We start from the raw sequence: 26,105 nt of genomic DNA, 5'->3' as shown, positions 1-26,105 counted from the left end.
TAATAAAAAGAACAGTGGAATAGCCAAGTTTGAATCCTGCTTTTACTGTTGACTAGCTGGATCAGTTAGCTGCAAGTTACCAGAAACTTAATAGTCTCATGAATAAAAATGGAGAGGATGATGATGTAATAATAAGTGTGGTAACTGTTGCCCTTTCAACCTCAGAGTTTTGGGGAGGATCAAAGGGCGTGAAATAAATGAGTGTGCTCTGTGAATACAAACTGTCATTACACAAATATGTGACATTATTGATAATTTATTTTTACATGGGTTATGTCTTTATAGATGGTTTTAATTAGTTTGGTTGGTGATTTTTTTTTTTTTTTTTTTTTTTTTTGGCCACAGTGTATAACAGCTTGATATGGGATCTCAGTTCCCAAATTAGGGATTGAACCTGCGCAACAGCAGTGAAAGCACAGAGTTCTAACCATTAGACCACCAGGGAACTCTGTTGGTGATTTTTTTGTTTGTTTTTTGTTTGTTTGTTCTGCTGTGCCTGCAATGTGTGGAAGGTCTTGGGGCAGGGATCGATCAAACCCGCTCCCAGTAGCAACCTGAGGCGCTGCAGTGACAATGTCGGATCCTTAACCCACTGCACCACAGTGGGAACTCCAAGTTGGTGATTATTTTTCATTGAATCATTAGAATTTAACTTCTTGAGGGCATATTGTAAAGTCTGAGGATGATTTTTTTTTTAATTTTTTTTTTTTGTCTTTTTGCTATTTCTTTGGGCCGCTCCTGCAGCATATGGAGGTTCCCAGGCTAGGGGTCGAATCGGAGCTGTGGCCACCAGCCTACGCCAGAGCCACAGCAACGTGGGATCTGAGCCGCGTCTGCAACCTACACCACAGCTCACGGCAACGCCGGATCATTAACCCACTGAGCAAGGGCAGGGACTGAACCCGCAACCTCATGGTTCCTAGTCGGATTCGTTAACCACTGCGCCACGACAGGAACTCCTGAGGATGATTTTAATTCAGTTTTGTCCTTTGACTATCTTTGGCTGGGTCTGGATTGGCAGAAGACTGATGTTGAGTTGGGATTTTTTTTTTTTTTTTTTTTTTTTTTTGCTGTTTAGGATTGCACCTGAGGCATATGGAATTTCCAAGGCTAGGGGTCAAATTGGAGCTACAGCTGCTGGCCTAAGGCCACAGCCACAGCAATGCCAGATCTGAGCCACCTCTGGGACCTACACCACAGTTCATGGCAACACCGGATCCTTAACCACTGAGCAAGGCCAGGGATCGAATCTGCAACCTCATGGTTCCTAGTTGGATTCTGCTGCGCCACAACAGGAACTCCTGGTTTTGAGTGTTTAATTAGTGGATGGTATCATGCTGCTTCCTTGAAATTTGCCGGAACATTTTTCAGGCCTTTTTTGTCTGGCCTTTAATTTTAGACCGGTCATCAGGATGAGCACTGGCTCTTCTGGATGACTTCAGTTTCTGAGCATAGCTTCATAAAGGAGATGAAAAATTTGACCTTGATATTGAGTCTCATTCTACTGCAGACAGAAAATCAGGTGAGACTGGATGCCTGCAGCATCACCCAGTCCCCTCATTTCTGAACAGCAAAGGTAATGCCTACCCGCAGGAATGACAGGCATGTGGGTGTGTGAGTGGACCTCTTATTTTGTTTTAGAGGAGGCAAAGGCCCAAGCTCTGGAATAAGACAGGCATGTTTTATTCAACCTCTCTAAACGTAACCACATTCCAGTTTTCTCATCTGTAGAATAATTATGATATCTACCACATGGGTTATTGTCACTGGTAAATGAAAGAGCTTTTGTAAAGTTAGATATGTTACATCTAACATATAATAATAATTATGAATTTGTGATTGACAGAGGATGCAAAGAGAGATAAAGGAGAAGGAAAAGTGAGCGATGGGTCCAAGGTGATGCTCTTCTACATCTTAGAATCATATTCCATCCTCCAGAAGACAATTTAATTAAGCTTATAGAGTTACTGATCCATTCTTTTGATATTAGATCATCTAATAGTTGTTTGAGCATTCATTGTCTCCAGGAGTACAGAATTCTGTGATGTTTTGTTTTCAAGATCTAAGCAGTGTTACAGTGTTTTTAAGGAAAAAACTTCAGACAGGATTCTAATCTGTGTTTTGCTGAGCAGAAGAAAATCCACATAGGGCTAATCTTCTGTTTTTATACCTACGCCTATGTGAAGACTCATTTTTTAAAATTTTTTGGTCTTTTTGCCTTTTCTAGGGCCGCATCCGAGGCATATGGAGGTTGCCAGGCTAGGGGTCTAATCGGAGCTGTAGCTGCCAGCTTACACCAGAGCCACAGCAACACGGGATCCTAGCCGCGTCTGCGACCTACACCACAGCTCATGGCAACTCGGAATCCTTAACCCACTGAGCGAGGCCAGGGATCAAACCCGCAACCTCATGGTTCCTAGTTGGCTTCGTTAACCATTGAGCCATGACGGGAACTCTGTGAAGGCTAATTTTTGACAAAAAGACAAAAAAAAATTAATAAATAAAATAAAATAGTATTTTCAAGCTCCTTCTGCCCTCAGACACCTACCTCACTTAAGCTGTCATCTTACTCAAGATAACAGGAACATTTATTTCCTGGCTCATGCAGCAGCTCGGTCCTCTTTTGGAGTTCCCATCATGGCTCGATGGTTAATGAACCTGGCTAGTATCCATGAGGATGCGGGTTCCATTCCTGTCCTGGCTCAGTGGGTTAAGGATCCAGTGTTGCCATGAGCTGTGCTATAGGTCAAAGACATGCTCAGATCCTGTGTTGCTGTGGCTGTGGTGTAGGCCAGCAGCTGTAGCTCTGATTCGACCCCTAGCCTGGGAACCTCCATATGCCACTGGTGAGGCCCTAAAAAGACAAAAAAAAAAAAAAAAAAAAAAAAAGATAAGAGGAACATGGCTTCACTTCTGGTCATTTTCTAAAACTATGTAATATTTAATGAACCTGTCTAGCCTGATCTATCCTCAAGCATATGCCTATGTATGTGTGAGTGTGTGTGTGTGTGTGCGCGCGCACACGCATGTGGTGTGAATAAAGCAGAGATTGTCATTTGGTGATGGTGGCCTTCTGTAAAATCTCCATGAGCACAGGGAGTGGTGGTAAGGACATTTTTTTTTTGTTGTTCCTCAATAGAGGTCATGAATTGAGAAACTCTGGCCTGGCCTTTTAAAGTTCAGTGCAGCTTTTTAGCGATGAAACTCTCCCAGAAGGCCAGCGTGAGGCCTAGCCTGGGAGAGGAAGTTGTAACAAGTGGCGGAGAGGCCTTCTGTGGGATTTCAAGCTGCAGGCCACATTGATAACAGTATTGGCTCTGCCTCAAGGTTACTGTTCCCCTGTTTGGTTGGCTCCCTGGCTCCCTAACAGCTCCCCGGTAAACTGCTGATTCAAAGATTTGGGCTTGGTTACCTGGCGAAGCCTGAGGATTCCCATCAAGTCGCTTTTCTTTTTTCCCCTACTCATCCCATGCCAACACTGTTTTCCTGAAAGCCTTGTCCATCAGCGAGCATACAGCAGTTCCTGGAAATGATCAAGATTTTATGATTCTCAAAACCTATTAATCCACTGGAAAAGTTTTCCAAGTGCCAGTGATACACTTGGGTGTCTGAGGACACGGAAATGAAGGGGCGAGGTGCCGCTTTTTAGAACCGGTGCAGGCAAAAAAACTGATCAGAATGCGTTTAATGTAACAGTAGCCCTGTTTCCTACAGGGGTAAAGGAGTTCTTAATCCAGAGGGCGGGTCAGACATTCAGGGTCAGAAGCCGGTAGTCCTGGTGTATGCGCTTGTGTGACACAGACCATGGCAGATCAGGGTGTAGGAAACTACGCCTTGACCACAGGAATGTAAGGAGAGAGGGGGCTGGGTGCTGCGGGTGGGGGTGGGGTTGGGGGGGGCGGCTGGGCGTACCGGGGTCTCCTTGGGCTCCCAGCCACCGGCAGATTAACCTTCTGCCCCGAGGATTGCGAGGGAGAAAGCTTGCAAGGAAAGCGAAGGAAAATTTTAGCCCGCGCGGGGACCGGAGGGCGGGGTTGGCGAGCGTGCAGTGAAACCAAAACAGGGTGGGGCCAGGGTGCTCCCTAGGGCTCGGCGCCGGCCAGGGGAACCCGGGGGGAAGTCATTTTGTGGGGCAGGGAGGACGGCGAGCTCGGGAGAAGGAAGAGGAGAGGCTCCTCCCGCCCCCGGGGCTGCGCGCGACCAGGCGCAGAGCTAAGCGGCGGCGCCCGTGGCGTCGCTTTCCTCCTCGGGTCGGCCGGGGCAGGGAGGGCAGGGTGGCGCTTGGGGGCCGGGCTCCGAGTCCCCACTTTTCCTCCCTCCCTCCCTCCTCCCGGGCCGTCCCGGGCGTCCCGGCCAATGAGCGGCGAGAGGAGGGGAGCGGGAAGCGGAGCGCGCTCGGTCGCGGCCCTCCTACCGCGCCCGTGGCCGCAGCGCCAACGCCAAGTTTGCGCCCCAAGAGCTTGCGCTTGATCGCGTTCCCGGTTCGCTGCTGGGTCACCGCGAGCTAGGCGGCCGCGCGCCCCCTCGGGACAGCCACCCACGCGCACTTGGGCGAGAGGACGCGCAGCAGGGTGGCGTGGGGCCGGGGTAGCAGTCTCCTGAAGATGCAGGATGGCAGCAGAGCCGCCGTCCAGCCTGTCCTACCGCACCACCGGCTCCACCTGTCTGCACCCGCTCAGCGAGCTCCTGGGCATCCCGCTGGACCAGGTAACTGCGGGCGGCCGGGCCTCGGCTGGGGCGTGATCGCAGGAAGCCACCTTGAGCCGGGGTGGGCATGCAGCCTGGCGGGGAGCATGATCTACCTCCATCCCCGCCCCCATAGCAGTTTTCACTGCTCCCAAACTAGACAGGTGGATTTTTTGCTTTTCGGAGTTGATGTTTTTCTGCTGTCACTATGGGGGGGAAAAAAGGTATATCCTGCACAGCAGTTTCGAATAAACTTTTTTATTTGTTTGAAGTTTTGGGTTTGGGTTGCCTCGTTTCCTGGAACCAAGTTCTAAAGCATTCTGATAAATGAATCAAGTGTATCTTTCATCGGTATAGTCAAGCCTTCATTATTTTTAATGTAGATGATCCTACTTAGAAACTAAGCCTGATTCTTCTGTAAGTAATAGCCCATAGCTTCTGAATGAGAGTCTTGGGCTTTAGACTATAGCTGTGGAGCTTGCGAAATCAGGTGACAGGTTTTTGTTTGTTTGGTTGTTTGTTTCTTCCTCTTTTTAGGGCCGCACCCACGGCATTTGGAAGTTCCCAGGCTAGGGGCCGAATTGGAGCTGTAGCTGCCGGCCTACGCCATAGCACATCAGTGCCTAATCCGAACTGGGACAGCTTACTTGATCCTCAGCCCATTGAATGGGGCCAGGGATTGAACCTTTGTCCTCATGATTTGTTAGCACTGAGCCACAAAGGGAACTCCCAGGGTAAGCGTTATTTTGTACCATGTGTCACGACCATTGTCAAGAGAGGAGGCCCACAGGATGCTGTGGTTTTCCCAGGGCCTTAGTTTGTTCAGTCTTTCCTGGAGGGTCCAGGCTCCCTAGGAGGACAGGTTAGGTGCTGTTGAAGTTACATGGACTGTCTAGAAACTGTCTGCTACCATTAAAATTGAAAATGGCAACAAAGAACTGTAATTCCAGGTAAGAAATCTTCCTGAGGGTTGAGGCTTAATCTTAACCCGTTTTCTTGTCTCTTGAAGTGCTGCGGGCTAGATCTGCCTTGTATCTAGTAGTGAGTCAATAAATACACAGTTGACCCTTGAACTACACAGGCTTGAACTGCATAGGTCCGCTTAGATGTGGATTTTTGTCAGTAGTAAATTCTGCAGTACTGTATGGTCCACAGTTGGTTGAATCCGCAGATTTCTAGGCACTGCAGATACAAAGGGCTGAATATAAATTATAGTCAGATTAACCTCCGTGTTGCTCAGGGGTCAGCTCTGTGTTGATTTAAATGGCATCAGGTAAGGCCAGCTTGGAGGAGGGGCCCACTCTTTTGACTGCTTCATGCTGAATTCTCACCCAGTTTTCTTCCTCTGCCTCTCCCTAGTGAGCTTTTAAAAAATTCTTCTTTCCTTCAAACAAGAGCATACCTGCTGCTTTTTCCGCGCACGTTCCTGCAGCAATGAGGAAGTGAGACCTGGCCGGTTGCCTCATTCAGATGCTGTTTACTGAGCCACCCTTCTACCTGGTTCCCTCTGAGGATCTGATTCAGAACGATGCCTGATCTGACTCCTGGCTTCTAATCAGTTGCAAAATCCAGAAAGCCTGGAAGTTGAGGAGGTATCAGATGCTAACTCCTGTTTTTGCAGTGAGGATGGTGTGACTGCCAGGGACCTGCAAAGGCAGACATAATAGCCAATCCTGGAGTCCTCAAATGAGATATAACTAAGAGCGAAATTTCCTTTAGGAGTTTATTTTGTACTTACCCCTCTACCCTCCATCACGATTTATTTTAATTGCATTTTTCTGTTTTCAGCAGTTCAGCACAGCTAGAGAAGAGGAATCTGGGAAAGTTTTTGGGGATAGAAAGAGATAGATTGTTGATGGGTCCCGAAGATTTACGACAGAGAGGCTCCTAGGATGATGTTATTAAGCGCTTTTTAACTGCACCCACCCCCACCCCTGGTCTTCGGGATGTCTGTCAAAGGAATTCTGTTTTTAATTTATGAAAAAGAACAAAAGAGCCTGTGGGATGTTGAAGGCCGAGAGGGAGGGCTTTCTGGGATGAACTGAAGGAAAAATGTGGGTAAGAGGCAAGGAAGCAGCACCTGCGATCTCTTTGATCTAAGTACAGCCCCCCTGCCCTCCAGCAGGGTCAAATCTCCGTGGAAGAAGCACTTAAAGGCAATGCCCCAGCTCGCTTATTTTAGGCCTCCGGAGAATCCCAAACCATAAATAATGTGGTTTGAGGCTAAGCTGTGGCTTGAGAGTCTGGAAGCTTGATGTGTTTTTCTCCCTCACACTTTCAAGGGCTCTTTAAGGCCTTAGATGTTAGCCCGACTGGGGGGTAATTGCTGCTCTGCCAGAAAACTTCCTTCTGTGACCACTTCTGTGACCACAGACTGGTATTCTATCATCCCCGAGCTCCGGTGTCCACCCATGTAAAAAGGGGTGATAAGACCTACCTTTTGGAGCGGAGATATTTTGTATAGATCTAAAGTGCCCTCCATCAGCAAGGGCACATCAGCACTTTGTATCAGACGGTGTGCTGGCAGGACACAGTTCAACTCAAGGAAATGCAACAAAGAAACTTGAATGAACTGCTTAGAGAGCTGTGGGTGGCATTAAGGGACCCAAGAAAGGATGTTCACCTTCCCGTACTGGGGCGCTGAAGGGGAAAGGGAGGAAGTTCTGTGGCCAGGATGCAGGAGCGAAGTAGAGAGAGAAACTTCCATCTCTTGCAGTGGCCCCTCCTGGGGGTGGCTGGCCTGGGGTGCCTGGGTGATGTAGTCTATAGGGGCTCCTCTTGGGGCACAGAGTGGAGAAGAGAAAGGTGGAGCCAGCTCTGGAGGACCGTGCTAGGATAAGAGCACAGCCCTTGGTATCTGTTTGCTCCTGACCCATTAACTTGCAATTTGCTAAAAATGATAAAACATGCATCTCAAGTTAGCCATGCAACTCTTCATATGTCACTTAAAGATAGTGAACCCCTTTGCTGATAGCCTAACGTTTCACATGTCTGTTGGTAATTTCTGAATTGATTGTACTTGCGAGAATGTTTTTGGCTTCTGGGTCTCCCTGTGTCAAGTAGGTGATTATTTGCAAAAACTGAAATACATGTGGAGCATTCTACTGTGTGAGCGAAGAACTCTTTTATTTTTCATCTGATTCTTCCATTTCTCTGTTTTGTTAGCTCCTGGGGGGAGCCTGTGTGCAACTGTGACCATCCTGAGGAAGAGGCTATGGGACTTTTTTACTAACCTGGCCTCTTCCTAAAGATATTAAATGCAAAATCATCTGATTCTAGTAGAGACTAGAGCATAGCCACTCATACCCAGAAATGGATGGTGACTTAGGGGCCTCCGCAGGTGCCTCACAGATGGATTAGTTGAAAACCGTGTTTCTAAAATGAGTCCCTTTCTGTCGAGCAGATGTGGAGCCTGGGCAGAGAAGGGAGGATGATTGTTTTATTTTTTTGTTTGCATCATCTGCTCATGCCCTCTCCACTTTGTTTTGATTGTGGAGTATGACATGGCCTGCCTTTAAGCTAACCTAGCCTTCAAAGTTTGCAAAACGGACTCAGCTCCCAGGATGGATGGGGTAATGCTGACATTGTTAACTTTGTGTGGTACAGAGTCATATCCTAGGAGCTATGCAAGATGCGAAGTTCCTGGCTATGAGGAATGTGCAATTTGGTGGTGGGGAAACTCTGAGTGTCAAGGCTCTTTTTACCGATTGGCATCCCCAGATTTGTCAGTTTTGCATGAGTTATCAATTCATCATTAAACTAGGCTTCTTTGGATTTCCATTCCCCGCCCCCCCCACCCCGTGCCAATGTAGCATCAGCAGAGAAAGGGGCAAAGGAAAGAGAGACCAGCACATGAGAATCCAGGAAATTATTTTCAGGATTAAAGCTGCAGAGGTTTAGGCCTGTTCATGTACGCTTGTGTTACAGTTTTAAAAAGTTAGATGGGTGCAGACCAGTTCTGTAGGCCTGGTCCTTTCGACAACATGGTGATAGCAGCAGTGGTTTTTGATGATCCCACCAGAGCCTCTGACCACAAAGTTTCTTTCCCTGTCCACAGTTTTCAGGTTGTGGAAAGCCCCACCCTCAATTCTCTTCTTATCAAAGTCTCGCCCTTAGTTAAAAGCTCAGCTGACATTCCACAGTTGTTATTAAATCCATTAAATATTTAACACTAGTAGTGCCAGGTACCTGGTCACGTCAGAGAAATAAAAGGATTAAAAAAAAACCAAGGTTTCTCTCTTTGAAGGACTTACACACCTTTAGAGGAGACTAAAGACCTACCTAAGGACACAAGGGCTGCACACGCACAGACCTGTGTAAGTGCTCATAGAAATGTGTAGATGGGACCTGGTGGAACAGAGAGAGGACAGCCTCCTGTAAAATTTCCTGCCTACCTTTGACACTGTTTATATTTCATGCTTCGTGAATGTTACCTTATTTTGTTAGGTATCCTGCTGGGTTTGTATGTTGAGTTTCAAACTCATTTAAGTCTCATTGAGGTCTAGGTTTCTTCTCTCCTCATATTCCAAGCAAGTAGTAGGCGCTTAGTGAATGTTTATCATTTGTAATAATATGTGCCCATGCTAATGATAGACATGCTCAAATGTTGCTCTGTAGCATCTTGTTTTTAAAGTGAACAGGAGACAGGCCTTTGTTGGGGGGAAGGTTCTCCACTGAACATCTCCTGCTGTTGGTGCTGCCTCTGGGCTGTACTCTGGGGTTTCTGCCCTTCACCCTGGGGCCTTCCACTTAACCGCAGCTCAGGATACATATGGCAGGCCACAGAACGTGGGTCCTGCCTGCAGAGAGCCACTGCATTTTATTTTTGGCCTCAGTAGTTCCCGCAAAGCCAGGCCTCCTCTCCCCACTGAACTTCCCTTTTGTTGTCTGATATTGAAAATCATTGGCTTATGGGAGGAAAATCATTTGGTTAGACCACAGGCAACAACATACCGTGTTTCTGCTGTGTTCCAGGAATTTCTGGGACTGTGTGAGGCTGTGAGGTTTCAAACATGGAAAAAATACAGTCCACCCGCAGAACATGCCTTGTTGGGTGTGGCGGGGACACAGACCTCAACCCGTGTGGTTTCTGTGTGGTGCCTAGACCAGCAGCATCAGCCTTGAAACGTGTTAGAAATATCCGTTCTCTGCCTGGAGCCCCTGTCCATAGCTCTGGGGGGAGCTGACCCAGCCAGGGGGATTCAATGAGCCCTTCAGGTGGTGCTCGTCTCCCCAGAAGTTTGAGAACCATTGCTGTATACAGATAATTGGGGTATAAATTAATTAAGTGCAGTGGAATGGGAGGAGGTACGGTTGTCAGAGAGCACGAGCACCCTACAGGTGGGGAGGAACCTGAATTGGGTTTTGAAGGACCCAGAAGTGTTTGTCAGGCAAAATGGGTACATTTTGTGCAGAGGTGGGGAGGTGTGAAATGATGTGCTTCATTTAAGGAACCAAGTCCACCAAAGTGGCTGGTGGGGCTGCCCTTGTGGGTTCTGTGGGACTCTAGATGGGGGACGTAGGCAGGGAGTCACATCACAAGGAAGCAGGAAGGCTCTGGTGAGGTGTTTGCACCTCATCCTGAGACCAGGGGCGGCAAATGTTTCCTGTAAAGGGCCAGACAGTCAACATTTTTGGTTTTGCAGCCCGTGCAAGTCTTTGTCACAATGATCAGCTGTGCCGTTGTGGCTTGAGAGCAGCTGTAGACAATGGGTAAATCATTGAGCCTGGCCGTGGTCTCGTGAAACTTTATTTATGGATGCTAAAATTTGAATTTTATGTAATCTGCACGTTTTGTGAAATTCTCTTTTTTAATTCTTTTTTCTAACTCTTTAAAAATGTCAGAAGATGTAGTTGACATGCAGGCCGCACAACAACAGGCAAGGGCTGGATTTGGCACAAGGACTGGAGTTTGAGACCCCTGCTGTATGTGAGTTTTCCTCAAATTTGATGGATGGGTCATCATCAGAATCTGTCACCATGGAGGCTTCTGAGATTTGGCTCTGAGCTGGTAAATCTGAGTACAAATCAGGGTGAAGGGGCTCCCCAGGTGATTCTTGGGCCAGCTGAAATTCAGAGGCACTGATGCCATCAAAGGGAAGGCATTGAAGGGTTTCGTTGTGAACAGATTTTTATCTTGTGAACGGGGGCAGAAGGTCATGGCTGAAGGAGGCAGGAATGGAAGCGGAGCAGGGGTTTTGAGGATGAGTGGGTGTTTAGAGTAGTCTTTATGGGGAGCAGAGAAAGAGCTGACTGGGGCCCATTTAATGGGTTGCTGAGTATCATCCACCCACTGAAAATCAAAAATTTCAGCATTTGTGCCAATACGCGCTTTTCCTCTTTCAGTTCCTTCTTCCAGGAGCGAAAGTAAAACACACTGTTGGATGTTTGTGGGGAAGGTTGTTAGAACTTCAGAAGTCAGGGTGTTGAAAGATGCTGACGCATAGTGGAGGTGAGGACAGTGAAAAGGGAGACATTTCGGGATTGGAGGGATGTTGAGAAGCAGGTGTGGGGGAAGTGAGAGAGTCCAGGGCTGGGATCTTCTAGTTGAAGATTCCTAGTGAAGCTTCTCTGGACGGTGATGAAAATCAGGGTGTAGACGTGGGAGAGGGGTTGAAAGTTGATTTGGTTTTGCAAGCCAAGGAACTGGGGAATGTGATGGACTCTTCTCTTAAATGCTGAAGCTGCCCAGGTGACTGGGGATGCAAGGTGGGGAGAAAGACCGTGTGGTACCTAAGCTCTCCAGGAAAGTGGAGGTTGATAGGTTCTGACAGAGAAGGAGGACCAGTGAGGGTATGTATGGTCAGCTCTGCTATCAGGCACTTAGCCACCTGCTCTGTAATGTTAGGAGTCTGGATGAAGTCTGGAGGGAGGTTCTTCCTGCTTGGAAGGATGGTGCCTCTTTCAGAGGGCATTGGAAGGGCTCTCCCAGCCCTTCATAAAAGGGGGGCAGCGGCTGAGACTGACAAGGGGGAGGACATCTGCTCTGTTCTTTCTGTGCCCATCACCTCCACTTCCCCCCAATCGTCCTCATCCTAGAGGCCCAGGTCACACAAAGCACTCATTAAACACTTTGTTGAATAAACGCAATCCCAAACAGAATGCAGAATGCATTCACATGCTTTCTTTAAAAATCAGCTTTAGGAAGTCCCCCCGTGTTGCAGCCGCTGAAGGATCTGGCGTTGTTTCTATAGCGGCGTGGATTCGATCCCTGGCCCAGCATGGTGGGTTAAGGAAATCTGGTTGCTGCAATTGTGGTGCAGGTCACCGCTGTGGCTTGGAATCAGTCCCAGGCCCAGGAACCTCCATATGCTTTGGTGCAGCAAAACAAAAACAAAAACAAAAACAACCCCCTCCCCCAAGAAACAGCTTTAAAGACCTTTCTAGGGGGTTCCCTGGTGGCTAAGTGGGTTAAGGATCTGGCGTTGTCACTCCTGTGGCTTGGGTTGCTTCTGTGGCACAGGATCGACCGCTGGCCGGGGAATGTCTGCATGCTGTGTGTGTGGCCAAAAAAAAAAAAAAAAAAAAGACCTTTCTATTCAGACTGATGACAAACACAGTAAAGGCAGATGTGCTCCTTTAATGTCATTTGATTTTATCCAGCACTTGTGTCTTTTACTCCACAAGTATATTAAATTGAGGTAAGGATGGTGGAGGAGACATGATTCAAAGCAGCATGGGGAAGTTTGGAAGAGCAGGGACTTTCTTCTCTCTGCTCAGCTGTTACAGTGGCAAAATGGGAAAACAACTGCCTAGAGGCAGACTGTCCTCCGGCAAGGCAAAGCGTGGAGGGCGGGAGCTGGGAAGATGCTGATGTTTCTGAGCAGAGTAGAGCGAGGGCTTTGAGAAGGTCAACTGTGGGAGGGAGGTCGGTAGGGGGAAGATGAGTCAGGAAGAGGAGGATGTCGGGAGCAGCCCTGGCTGCAAGTGGAGAAATGGAGCCTGCGTGCTGGGCAGGAGGCTGGGGGACCCGTGCCAGGGTTCTCAGCAGGTGGAGGTGCCCCCTGGGGCTCCAGAGTCCTGATGAGACCATGGTCAGGGACTGACCCTGAGCCTTGCCACCTCTGCTGAAGCTGCACACAACTGTGGTGGGAAGTCCCTTTGTGGCTCTGAAGAGGTTGCTCTTGGGAGCTGGAAGGTGGCTTTTAAAATAGCCGGAGACATTTTTTTTTTTTTTTTTAATTTTCCCACTGTACAGCAAGGGGGTCAGATTATCCTTACATGTATACATTACAATTACATTTTTCCCCCACCCTTTCTTCTGTTGCAACATGAGTATCTAGACATAGTTCTCAATGCTACTCAGCAGGATCTCCTTGTAAATCTATTCTAAGTTGTGTCTGATAAGCCCAAGCTCCCGATCCCTCCCACTCCCTCCCCCTCCCATCAGGCAGCCACAAGTCTCTTCTCCAAGTAAGAAAAAAAAAAAAAAAAGAAAAAGCATGCCCCAAATATGGTAACAAAGCCAACAGCAACAAAACAAAACAAATTAAAAATTCAGCTTGTTTTGCTGAAAAAAAATAAATAAACAAATAAAAAATAAATAAATTAAAAAAAAAAACTAAAATAGCCAGAGACAAAACTACCATGAGATACCACCTCACACCAGTCAGAATGGCCATCATTAATAAATCCACAAATAACAAATGCTGGAGGGGCTGTGGAGAAAAGGGAACCCTCCTGCACTGTTGGTGGGAATGTCAACTGGTACACACTATGGAGAACAGTTTGGAGGTACCTTAGAAATCTATCCATAGAACTTCCATATGACCCCGCAATCCCACTCTTGGGCATCTATCTGGACAAAACTCGACTTAAAAGAGACACATGCACCCGCATGTTCATTGCAGCACTATTCACAATAGCCAGGACATGGAAACAACCCAAATGTCCATCGACAGATGATTGGATTTGGAAGAGGTGGTATATATACACAATGGAATACTACTCAGCCATAAAAAAGAACGACATAATGCCATTTGCAGCAACATGGATGGAACTAGAGAATCTCATCCTGAGTGAAATGAGCCAGAAAGACAAAGACAAATACCATATGATATCACTTATAACTGGAATCTAAAATCCAGCACAAATGAACATCTCCTCAGAAAAGAAAATCATGGACTTGGAGAAGAGACTTGTGGCTGCCTGATGGGAGGGGGAGGGAGTGGGAGGGATCGGGAGCTTGGGCTTATCAGACACAACTTAGATTTACAAGGAGATCCTGTTGAGTAGCATTGAGAACTACGTCTAGATACTCATGTTGCAACAGAAGAAAGGGTGGGGGAAAAACTGTAATTGTAATGTATACATGTAAGGATAACTTGATCCCCTTGCTGTACAGTGGGAAAATAAAATAAATAAAATAAAATAAAATAAAATAGCCGGAGACCGTCAAACGATGAGATGTGTTGAAGGCAAGACCCTGTGTTATAAACCCCAAATTCCATAGAAGGGAGAGGTCACGGTTGGTGGCACTTGGGACTGTCCCTTAGTCCAGCCCCGAGGAAGCCTCTGCCCTGGGTGGGAGGATGAAGCCTCCACTTGGGGGAACATCCAGGTGAGTCCAGGAGGTGGGCTGGCCCGACTGTGCTGACTGATGTCACATCTGGTGGCCTGACTTGATAATAGTTGAAGGGGGGGCAGGCGTGCCCATATTCTCTCTGGCAATTTCAAGCAGGAGCCTAGTGGGTCCTGGACCTTTAGTGTCCTGTTGTGGAGCAAGAGGTGGCTCTTGGCACCTTGTCCTCAGTTTACCTGTCTGGCTTAATGGCACCAACAACTCCGTGTAATGAGTGATTAAACAGGCCTGCAGCCCTGATCCTGGGCAGGGGCAGAGGCAGGACTCAAACCCAAGACCGTCTCTGCAGGCATTGCTCCTAGTTGCTGCCCTGCCTCCCAGCCACCACTTCCCTGGGCGCTGTCCCATCACCACAGAGGATGCGTTCTTTCCTCTGCCTCAGATCCACTGTCTTTCATGCCTTCCAGCTTCTGCTCACACTTTTCCTTCTCCCGGGCATTCGTCCTCATCCTGGTCCTCCTTGCCTGCCTCTGCTCTTGTCTGCTCTGTGTAACCTTGGCCTTACTCTCTTCCTTCCCCCTTGCAGACCCCTTCCTCCCCACCCCAGGGCCACATGGGTTTCCTTTAATTCCTTTGTTTCTCCATTCTCTCTGTACTGTATGGTACCTCCTTTTATTTTTATTTTTATTTTTTTTTTGAGGGAGGTAGATTATGACTGTAATTCAACAGATTATGTTTGCAATTAGTTGACTTTGTCAGATCTCTTTGTCCACATATGGGTTATGCTTATCTGTTTCTACCTTTTTTTTCCATTGAAATGTAGTTGATTTACAAATTGCGTTAGTTTCAGGTGTCCAGCAAAGTGGTTCTGTTATGTGTGTGTATATATATATATATATATATATATATATATATATACTTTTTTTTAGATTATCTTCCATTATAGGTTATTAGATGATATTGACTATACCCCCGTGTTATACAGTGAATCCTTGTTGCTTATCTATTTTATGTATAGTTTGTATCTGTTAAGCCCAAACCCCTGTTGTTCCTCCCCTATTCCTTTCCCCATTCGTAACTGAGTATTTTTCTCTTTGTGAGTCTGCTTCTGTTTTGTATATAAATTTATTTGTATTATTTTTTTAGATTCCACATGTAAATATTATAATATTTGTCCTTCTTTATCTGACTTACTTCACTTGGTATCATATTCTCTAAGTCCATCCACATTGCTGCACATGGCAGTATGTCATTCTTTTTTCCTGCGTGGTGCCTCCTACCTTATGTCTCAGATTTTTAGCACTCTTTCTGCCCTGTGTGACTCTGAGAGGCTTCTTTTTGTATGCCAAATATTGGACTAGAAGGGGGATACAGAGGTTAATTAGGGCCTGTGCCTTCTATCAGGCAAACCTATATGCATATGTAAACTCTTGTAATTCCGTATACTCAGTGCTCCCCAGAATATGTGTGGGCCTCAGCACCCCTGGCCTGTCCTGGGGAGGTGGGGGGGCACTTCCTGGGAGCTGCAGTTCTGGAAGGAGAAGCTGTGGGGCTAGGTGGGACAGATAGAATATTCCAGGAAGAGGAAGCTGTTTGAGCAGAGGTACTAAGACTCAAGAAAAGGTGAACTTTCTTCATGGGCAGTGACAGAGGCTGAGTTGTAGTCATCTTGGTATTCTTATTAGTAAGAACTAAATGAACGTTTGTTCCACAGAAATGGAATTTTATTTACATATTTGCATTGGAATGGATGAGTAAGTCATGATGCAATTAGGAGCCAGTTCTTTTTACTAACTAGTTAGGTCTGTTTATTATTTGGAACCTGCGTTTCAGATTGAATAGGCCTAATTTCTGATTTGAAAGTCAATTAATGGCCCGAGAGCTGACAGTTAAATGTTAATCTCGTGTGGTTTAAATATAAAATTTTCCATTCCCTGTTTTCATTATGTGGAGTTGATAGATGCATTACTTGTAATTATAAATGCACATGCAATTATGCATGCAGATATTAATATCATTTGGGGGGACCAGTTGTCTCAGGTTGGTGTGAGCAACATGTGGGAATTTCCTTGAGCAGTCTTAATTTGAGTCACAGGTAAAAAGCACCACAGGCTCAAGTATTCCCAAGTGTTTTCTGAATTACATTTGTGAAGAAAAATTTCATGACAAGATTATATCTAAAAAGATATGATCTGGAAATATCTTTTGTAGCAGCAGCTTGTAAAAAGAATTCAGTTTGTGTAATTTAATCACAGTATTTGGTTGTGTGCTTTTCAGACGCTTTCTATTTTAAGTAAGTCCGCCCTTTCAGTAAACAAGATAAAAGAGAAAACTCACTGCAGTCTCACTAATGACACTTTCTAGTAGGTTTGCCAGGATAGCACAATGATGAGAGAGTAATCCGTGGGAGAAGTAACTTCAAGTAGTTTACGCTGGTTAAAAGTGTGCTTTGTTAAAAGACCATTATCTCTTAGGGTTTAGGAACGTGACCAGCTGCTCAAAAATGAACTCATTAACCCATTTGTAATGTTTTTTAGTTAGCCAAAAAATACGCACTTGGTGAATCATTTACCGACTTCCTTGTAATAGTGGGGCCCTGCCTGTATCTTTGTTATCAGTGATTCGTCTTCTTTGCAGAATGGTTTTGAGAGTCCGCACAGCATGAAAGTGGCCCTGAGTGTGGAGCTAGGATTTCTGTGGGGGATGGTGCTGAGGGGTTTCCAACCGCCGTATTATCACAAATATTCTGTTCTCAAATTTTAGCAAAACAACAATCCGAAGCTCAGGTTCTTGTTTCATTTGAAAAAAAAAGGGGCAGGGGTGCATTGGAGAAGTTTTGGTCAGAGGGTTAATTCTTATTTCAAACAAGTAATTAAAATAGCCTGTGGTTTGTCCCCCTACCCGCTTTTGTCTCCTTCATCATTCTGTAACTCTAATATGAAACAGAACCCGCAGAGGTACACAGCTAAAAGGCTGCTAAGGCCTAGAGGAAGTTGCTAAATTCAAAAGTCACTTTGTGCAATTTCATGAAGTGGTTTAACTGTGATGTGTCACCGGGTTGAGGCGTCTTTCTTCCCAGGACTCCCCTCCCCCACAGTATTTTCTGCTCCATCTTTAAAAAAAATTCATTTCATTTATTTAAAATATTTGTTTATTTTAATTAAATATTTTTAATTTTTAAGAAGTTAACTTTGGGGGGGTTATTTTGTATAAATACAGTTTAGAACATTTAGTTTTCTGATTAGGTAGTTGAGTTACTTATGAGTATCAAAATCACAAGGCAGAAGAGGGCGATATAATGAAAGGTTAGTCCCTGTGGGGTCCACACCCCCCACCCCGCCCCCAGTTTGCAGCTGCGCAGATCCCCTCCCCACTGGCAGCCAGTGGCATCCTTTCAGAGACAGGCCTACCCATCTATGTACACAGAATCTGTTTGTCTTTTCTGAGACAAATGATAATGTCCAGTTCTTCCACTCCTCGCCTTAAAAAAAAAAAAGTAACAGTGTCTCTTAGGGATTGATTCATATCTGCATATACAGAGCTCTTCTGATGCTGACTTCCTTCTTGCCTTTTCTGAGAGCTCTGTTTCTGTGCTTCCAGAAACAGCCTCATCCTTTAGCAGATGCCGAAAGCTGCTGGGGTTGAAGGGTGGGGGGTGCAGGGTGGGACAGAGTTGGGGAGGGGTCTTAGGTGAGGCGTGCCTCTAGGTTCTCCTTGGAGGGAGAGAGGTACACTTTGGAGTTAGGCATGAAGACCTTAAAGATTCCTGCCCCTTGTACCTCAGGGATGGAAATGGCCTCCGCCTCTAACTAGCCCTGGTGTCAGCAGCACAGCTCCAGAAATTTTGGTGTCTCCATTTTCCAGAAATGATGCTCTTTAAGACCAGTTCAGCTCTCAGAGTCTGTGATTCCAAAATCTTCAACAGTGGCAAGGAAGGCCAGGTTTTAGGTTGTAAAGAAACACCATTCTTGAGGGTAAAGCCCACAAACCAAGAGGTTTTCGTCATCTTTTTATCTGTCAGTGATGAGGCTAAGAGGATTATACCTGTAGAGTTTACTTTCCTATTTCTCCCAGTGAAATGTATGCATTTCCATGCATGTTGGCTAAGGTGAACTAATCTTCAGAGCTCTGGAATCTTCTTCTACCTCCTCATTAGAGTAAGGTCAGAATGCCTTAGGAATCTGTGTGCTTTACGCTGAAAATACGATCATGTAAGAAAGAGCTTCTGTTTCTTGTTTACTAGGGATATTGTGCTGGTTTCCCTCCCTTTTCTATTCCAAAAGATAATTGCCCATTCATCTCCAAACAGGAAGAATTAACTTGCCTGAAGGTTATTTAAGGGAAGCAAGTCAACATGTATAAGAAATTTCTGCATGGCTCAGCGGAAATAAATCTGACTAGCATCCATGAGGACTGGGTTCCATCCCTGGCCTGGCTCAGTGGGTTAAGGATCCAGCATTGCTGTGAGCTGTAGTGTAGGTCACAGGTATGGCTCGGATCTGGCATTGCTGTGGCAGTGGCATGGGCCAGTGGCTACGGCTCTGATTCAGCCTCCAGCCTGGAAACCTCCATGTGCCGCAAGTACAGCCCTAAAAAGACCAAAAAATAAAATAAAATAAAATAAGACATTTATGCAGAGAGCCATTTTCTACACATTTGGAGGAAAGAACAAAAAGAGGTTTTATTTTTTTCAATGTGTGGGACCTAAGGGTGAAGTTTAAAAAAGGATGTAACAGATTATTTTGTGATCTCAGCCTTATGGAGTTAACAGTTACCTTGGTTTTGTAGTAAGTTAGCTTGACTCAGTTGCACAACTTAAGTTGACCTATGTGATTGTCTTTCTGTTGAGGTATTTAGAGTGTCTTATTATATATATCTTCATCTGATGGCCAGTTTTATTACCTCAGTTTAAAAGAAGAACAAAAGGAGGCTATAAACTAAAAAAAAAATCACTTCATCAAGATACAGGGGCCCCCATTTTCATTGTAATAACCAATAATGGATTATGACCGTGCATCTTAGCTAGCTGAAACTGCAGAGGGAATTTGAAGGATGATGGTAGGCTGTAAAATGATTTAGAAATTGACCTCTTGCAAGTTTTTGTGAGAGCTGGAAAACCATCTCCTGTGTACTTGGCAACCTTCAAATATTTATGAGTTGCGTGTGTCCAGATTTGGTTCTGTGTTGCAAAGTTTCTAGAAAATATGGAGAAGTTAGGAAAGAGCAGGAAAAACAGTTATAAGAACAACGGGACTGAAGGTTGCTAAACAGAAGGCAATGAACTTGAATGAAAGAGTTGACTAAAGACAGCAAAAACAGACTGTGAAGTGGGTGTAGACTGTGTGAGGACCATAAAATGCTAGTCAGGTGGCCATAAACAGGGTGTGCCATGAATGCACCTCATTTCCTGAAGGCTTTGAACTTGATGGCCTCAGAGAACTCTTTTGTTGTGTCATTTTATAATTACCCCTCTTTAGCATGAGTGAAAATTCTAAGGGTCTCCCCATTGCTTCAAGAAAGGACTTGCATATCATTTAAGGTTTGCTCTTTGCTTAATAATAGATCACATTCTATGGTAATTAAAAAAAAATCCCCAAACTTATCTTGGAATAATTTTAAATATACAGGAAAGTTGAAATGATATTACAAGGGTTTTTTTTTATACATGCTCCTCTCCTCCCCAACCCCAGGTTTCCTCAGTGTTAGGTAACATGTCAAAACTAAAACATCAGCACTGATATATAACTATTAAATCCATTCCAGACGTTTTGAATTTCACCAATTTTTCCAGTAATGTCCTCTCTCTAATCTAGGATTATATACTTCACATTCACCCATATCGAGTATGCAATTCAATATATATTTTTTACTGTATTCAGTACAGTAACTCAGTTATAGGTACTATAGTAACAGTTGTGTAACTGTGGTCACAATTGAATTTTAAAACATTTTTGCCCTCCCCCCCCAAAAGAAACCCTGTGTCATTAGCAGTTCCCACCTCTGCCCAAGTCCCCCCTCCCTTGTCCACATCCTAGTCCCTGGCAACCACTGATTTACTTTCTCCTTGTAAATAGGCCTATTCTGGACAGTTTGTATAAATCCACTCATAGGATATGTGTCTCTGAGATTGGTTTCTGTCGTAGTCAAGGGTCTCCAGTGATTTTGATTAGGTGCTCATCCTCTTGTACTTTACCTGTGGGGATAGAGACCTGGATTCAAAGTAGAATCCTTTTGAGGGAAGTTGGGTTTCCTCTGCCAGAGCACCTGGGAGCACTCCCAATCTAGGCTCACTTAAATTAAATTTCTTCCTTTGGATTTGTGTGTGTGTGTCTGTGGGGGTGGCTATATAGGGCAGGTGGATTTAGGGCTCCAAACTCTCATTCTCAGAGTTTTTGTACATTTTATCTCTCGACCCAGAGCCATAGGAACATGCATCCCACTATCTCCCTCTCTGGGGAGGGCTTTTTTTCCCTAGTGAGGTGTCACCTTTCAGAAGTTTAGGGGGGGGTCCTGGCTTCAAGACATGTCTTAGCTTTATGGGGAATCTTTACATCTTCTTCATACCTCTCCTTTCTCAATCTGCTTTGTCTCTGGTAACTCAGCTCTGGGCTACTTGGATGGGACTATGCCCCAGGGCAAATGCCAATTTCAGGGGCTTACATCTCTGATTTCTGCTTTCTGGTTCTAAGGAATTCTCTTACTTTTCCACTAGTTTAGTTGTACATAAAAATGATCAAGCACATCAATACAAACGCATGTTTAGCTTTGTGTAGATATACTGGTTACATTTCTATTGCATATAGAAATGTTTATAGATGTGTATATTCAAAGGTTAGTAGGCTCACATATATTTCCTTGCCCTGTCAGCCGAGAGGGTCTATAGGAGTGACACTCCATTAACAGTGGTCACATCCACACCTGGATTTTGGCTTCTAATACCACTCTCCAATAAAAGGAATCATTGGGGGAGCTCCCATCATGGCTCAGTGGAAATGAATCTGACTAGCATCCATGAGGTTGCAGGTTCAACTCCTGGCCTTGCTTAGTGGGTTAAGGATCTGGTGTTGCCGTGAGCTGTGGTGTAGGTTGCAGACGAGGCTTGGTTCTGGTGTTGCTGTGGCTGTGGCGTTAGGCTTGCAGCTACAGCTCTGATTGGACTCCTTGCCTGGGAACCTCCATATGCCATGGGTGTAACCCTAAAAAGACAAAAAAAAAAAAAAAAAAAAAAAAAGGAATCATTGGGGCTCTTTGGGGAAACGGCTGATTCTAGGAATGGGGCAGGAAATACACAAGCTAACCTGGCACTATCTCACAGTGACAGAAAGCAAGGAAGTACAATAGTAATGAAAACTCATAATGATAAGAGAGTGTCAAATGGACATAGGAGCCAACTGAAAGAGCTTCCAATGGCCAAAGCTGAAACAATTTGGACAATAAAATAAAGAAGTATTATAGAATTATAGATTAAATAAGTATAAATTATAGATCTATAATCTGTAGAGTGTGAAAGTATTAAATTACAAGCCAAAGGGTAAAACAAACATCCATGAGTTCCTATTGATATAATTGATGATTAACTCAATGGGAGAATACACATATCTCCCTACAGAATTCCTTCATGTTGATATTCTACCTTCAAAAATGGGTGTGTCATCACTTCCTTCCAAAGGGGATGGTAAGGAAAGGGAACTGGGAGGAGAATAATTTTACAGTGGAGGAGCCTAACAAACATGACCTAAGCCAAGTGACAAGGTCAACATCAAGAGTGATATTTATATTGATATCACATAACCCTTAATGTGATGTGGTGAAAATGAAACTCTCCTTTTGTGATTTTCCTCCCTCAAACTCATAACCCCTGTCTAATTCTGAGAAAAACATCAGACAAATCCCAGTTGAGAGATTTGACAAAATACCTCCCAGTATTCCTCAAGACTGACAAGGTCGTCAGAAACAAGGCAAGTTGGAGAAACTGTCATAAACCAGAGGAGCCTCAGGAGACCTGACAACTAAATGTCATGTGGTGTCCTGAATGGGATCCTGGAGCAGAAAAAGGGCACGAGGTAAAAACTGAGGAAATCTGAATAGAGTATGCTCTTTAGTTCATACTAATGTATCAGTATTGGTACATTGACTGTGACAAGTGAAACCCTAAGATATAAGATACTAATAACAAACAGGTTGTAGGATTTATGAGAACTCTCTGTACTATCTTTGCAATTTTTCTGTCAATCTAAACCTATCCTAAAAAATACATTTTATTTAAAACCTGCTGCTTTTGGAGTTCCTGTTATGGCTCAGAGGTTACGAACCCGACTAGTATCTATGAGGACATGGGATTGATCCCTGGCCTCACTCAGTGGTTTAAGGATCCTGAGCTGCTGTGTGCTGCAGTATGGGTGGAGGACACAGCTCAGATCTGGTGCTGCTATAGCTGTGGTGTAGACCAGCAGCTATAGCTCTGGCCTGGGAACTTCCATATGCCACAGGGGCAGCCCTAAAAAAGACAAAAACAAACAAACAAAAAAACAAAACAAAAAACACTGGTGCTTTTTATTTTTAACCTGGAATCATGAGTTGTGCTATGGCTGTGAATGTTGAGCTCATTGTATTGCCAGAAATGGAAGTCGGGGCCAGCCAGTATGTATTTAGAGAATTTTCTAGACAGAAAAATGGAAAGAAAACACACAATTACATTGGTGTGTGTTTGTGCTTTAGATTCACCTTTGCTTTAAGGTCAGATGTTTTAAAATCATTGCATGCATCTAAGTCACTTTCAGTAATGATATAAAGGACTTTTGGTTCACCTTGAATCCTCAGGCTCCTTATCAGGTAATTTTCATGAATGAATAGTTATTTAGTAAGATAAATATTTCTTCCCCATAACATCAGGACAACAGAACCACCTCCAGAACAAAAATCTCCAGGCACCTACCATGCTCACTGAGATGTTTCTTTATTAAGTTTCGACCTCGGAAATGCTATTCTGCTACTCAATTGTCCATTGAGCAGAACCATTCTAAGTGTATACTGCTCAAGCCACAAAAATCCATGCAGAAATCTTATCAAGGAATTATTGAGTACAGCGGTATAAAAGTTGACCAAATTGTAGACCAGGCTGTGTAATTGATGTTTGGGTCTCCAACTGGGTTCTGTCCCGTGAACGTGACCTTGCTCTAATGTAGTAGGAACAATGTTGAAATAGACTGTGAAGAGCTGGGTTCTAGGCTCAGAGCCAGTCTTGATTAGATGTGTGACTTTGGACAAGGTATGTAACCTTCCTGAGCCTGATTCCTTATTTGCAAAATGGGCTAGTGTGTATATAGGAGCAATTGTTGTGAATTTCAAAGAGGTAGGTGATCCATGGGGAAGGTTTTAGGAAGTTGTTGAGTACGCATATAGATGTTTGCTGTCATTTCCTCATCACCACATCCATCACGTTTTTTCTGAAGCTCATAGGGCAAAATGTGCATGTTGTAGCACTGACCTTAAGTGAGGTGGTTGTAGGTGGTATTTGGGGAAAAGTTGGGTTTTTAGTCGGTATCTGATGAAGAGAAAAAAGAGACTCAACTTTGGGGATCCTAGGAGATTTAGGAATTTAGTACTTCAAGGCAGAATAGATGGGGTAGAAGAAGACAGTGAATAAAGATACGGGTGACAGATGGAAAGAAAACTTTTTGTTTGACTGTAGTGAAATGGGAAGGTGGAGAGCCAAGCTGAAACCCAAGTAAATTTAGTGTCCCCAGGAAGTGTGAAAATACCTCACATAGAAATGGCTCTTCTTATCAGGTAGACATTGCTTCTTATCAACTGAAATGCTGGGGTTGTTAATTTGGGTGTGCTCATTGCCACCAGAGTGGCTGTGCCTGTAGGAATATTAGGAAAAGTCAACCATCTTCTGAGACAGATACTAAAGCACGTTTTTAAAAACTTATTTATCAGTAACTTGGATCTATAAAAGATGGAACTTCTTTCCATCTCTCCCAAAGAAAAGTAAAACAAGGAAAATAGAATTACTTCCTGGGGAGGGCCATAGATAGATTTATTCTGTCACATGGCAGTATTTCTACTTTCAACTTCTGAGCTTAGTGCTAATTTAACTCTAAATCAAACTTTTTTTTCCCCTTGTCTTTTTAGGGCCACACCCTCGGTATATGGAGGTTCCCAAGCTAGGGGTCTAATTGGAGCTGTAGCCACTGGCCTACACCACAGCCATAGCAAGTCAAGATCTAAGCCACCGTGTCTGCGACCTATACCATAGTTCACGGAAATGCCGGATCCTTAACCCACTGAACGATGCCAGGGATCAAACCTGCATCCTTATGGATACTAGTCAGATTCATTTCCACTGAGCCACGACAGGAACTCCCTAAATAAAACTTTTTGCAATGAATTCTTCCTATATACTATGATAAACACTCCATATGAATTATCTCATCTAAACCACACAACCCTGTGTAGTAAGTGACTTGTGTAAGATCTCATGGCTGGTCAGCAGTAGACCCTGGATTTGGACTTAGGAACTTCATGTTCCAACCCTGGACTCTTATCCATTCTTGTATTTTATGCCTAAGGGTATCAAGTGCAGCCTCAAAGCAGGGATGGTTTGGAGCATATTTGATAAGTCTGGGAATGAATCAGAATACACAGTGGTTTTACAGCTGCCCTCTTTGGCTTGTGCAGTGTGGTGAAATGACCTAGGCGATGTGTTTTGCTCTCCTGTCCATAGCAGGTGATACTGTGGAAGGGCAGATGGCTACTGCCATTCACTCTGTGCTAGTCGAGTCACAACTGCCCCAGGTGTTTAGTGCTGGCTGTCAGCTTTCAAGAGAGACATTGGAAAACAGGTGTAGCTGAAGGAAGGTGAGAGGCAAAATGTGAGACCTTGAAACGTGTTCATATGAGGAGGATTATTAGAAGAAGAGCCTTCAGTAGGATACAATGGCAGTTTTCAGATATTTGAAGGATATTTTGCTATAATTAAATTCAAGGGATGGAAACTTTAGGGAGGTTTGTCAGAAAGTTCCTTGTTAATGAGAATTGTGTAGATAAAAGAATTGATCACCATGGAGGCCACGAGTCCCCCATCCCTGGCAGTATTCAAGCAGAGGCTGTGTGGAGATGATTCCTCTCGTTAGCATATGCTCTCTTCCTAATGTCCCTCCATGCTTGCCCAGGGTCCTTTCCTCATCCAGCTGCCAGTACACACTGATTGTAGTGTTAGTGTTGATTGACAAATTAGTCAAATTAGTCAGTGGTTTAAGGAGCCGGTCTCAGTGGGTATCTAAGATCCTTAAATGTTAGGCAATAGAGGAATAGTTAGCTTAATTATGATATATTCACTTATGATATATTAAGTTCTGCAATCATGTACAAGTGTTAGAGAACATGATGTCACATTGAGAGATGCCCATTATAATAAGCAAAAAGAGCAGGTTGCAGAACAGTGTGTATATTCTGATCCTATGTCCTATTTAAAAAATTAAAATACTCTTTCTTTCTTTTTCTATTTATGTCTCTGGAAATATGTTGATTAAGAGGTGAAATATGGAAGTTCCCATTGTGGCTCAGTGGTAACGAACCCAACTAGTATCCATGAGGATGTGGGTTTGATCCCTGGCCTTGCTCAGTGGGTTAAGGATCTGGTGTTGCCATGAGCTATGGTGTAGGTCTCAGGCACTGCTTGGATCCAGCATTGCTGTGGCGGTGGTATAGGCTGGCAGCTACACCTCCACTTCAACCCCTAGCCTGAGAACTTCCATATGCTGTGGGTGTGGCCCTAAAAAGAAAAAGAAAAAGAAAAAAAAGAGGTGAATTATGACTTCTGCTTGAGCCATGTTTAGGTGAGAGCAGGATTTCAAAAGAGAAATGCCTTAAAGGCAATGTGAGATGTGCAAGA

General features: G+C 44.6%; 1 protein-coding gene across 27 annotated transcripts in view; it reads left to right on the top strand.

Moving 5' to 3' along the window:
- Positions 1-3,653: 3,653 nt before the first annotated feature.
- The window catches only part of MBOAT1 (membrane bound O-acyltransferase domain containing 1), a 112,542-nt gene continuing 90,090 nt past the window's right edge, over positions 3,654-26,105 (top strand). For 16 of the 27 annotated variants that reach the window (XR_014809690.1, XR_014809691.1, XR_014809692.1 and 13 more), the window contains exon 1: positions 4,404-4,707. Coding sequence is in view for 6 of the 27 variants with exons in the window: in XM_005665613.4 (XP_005665670.2) it covers positions 4,612-4,707 (96 nt within the window). In the remaining 21 variants the exon portion in view is untranslated. Of the gene's footprint in view, positions 3,849-4,403; positions 4,708-5,252; positions 5,637-6,081; positions 6,279-26,105 lie in introns of those variants that run through there. The other 11 variants (XM_084967522.1, XM_084967516.1, XM_084967511.1 and 8 more) reach the window with 8 other exon arrangements.

The sequence above is a fragment of the Sus scrofa genome, chromosome 7 (genome assembly GCF_054392235.1).
Source record: "Sus scrofa isolate SSC_HxYL_T2T_F1_AM1 chromosome 7, Sscrofa_HxYL_maternal_Yorkshire_Landrace_v2.0, whole genome shotgun sequence".
Lineage (NCBI taxonomy): Eukaryota > Metazoa > Chordata > Mammalia > Artiodactyla > Suidae > Sus > Sus scrofa.
The sequence above is the reverse complement of the archived record's forward strand: the minus strand, read 5'-3'. Positions and strand labels throughout refer to the sequence as shown.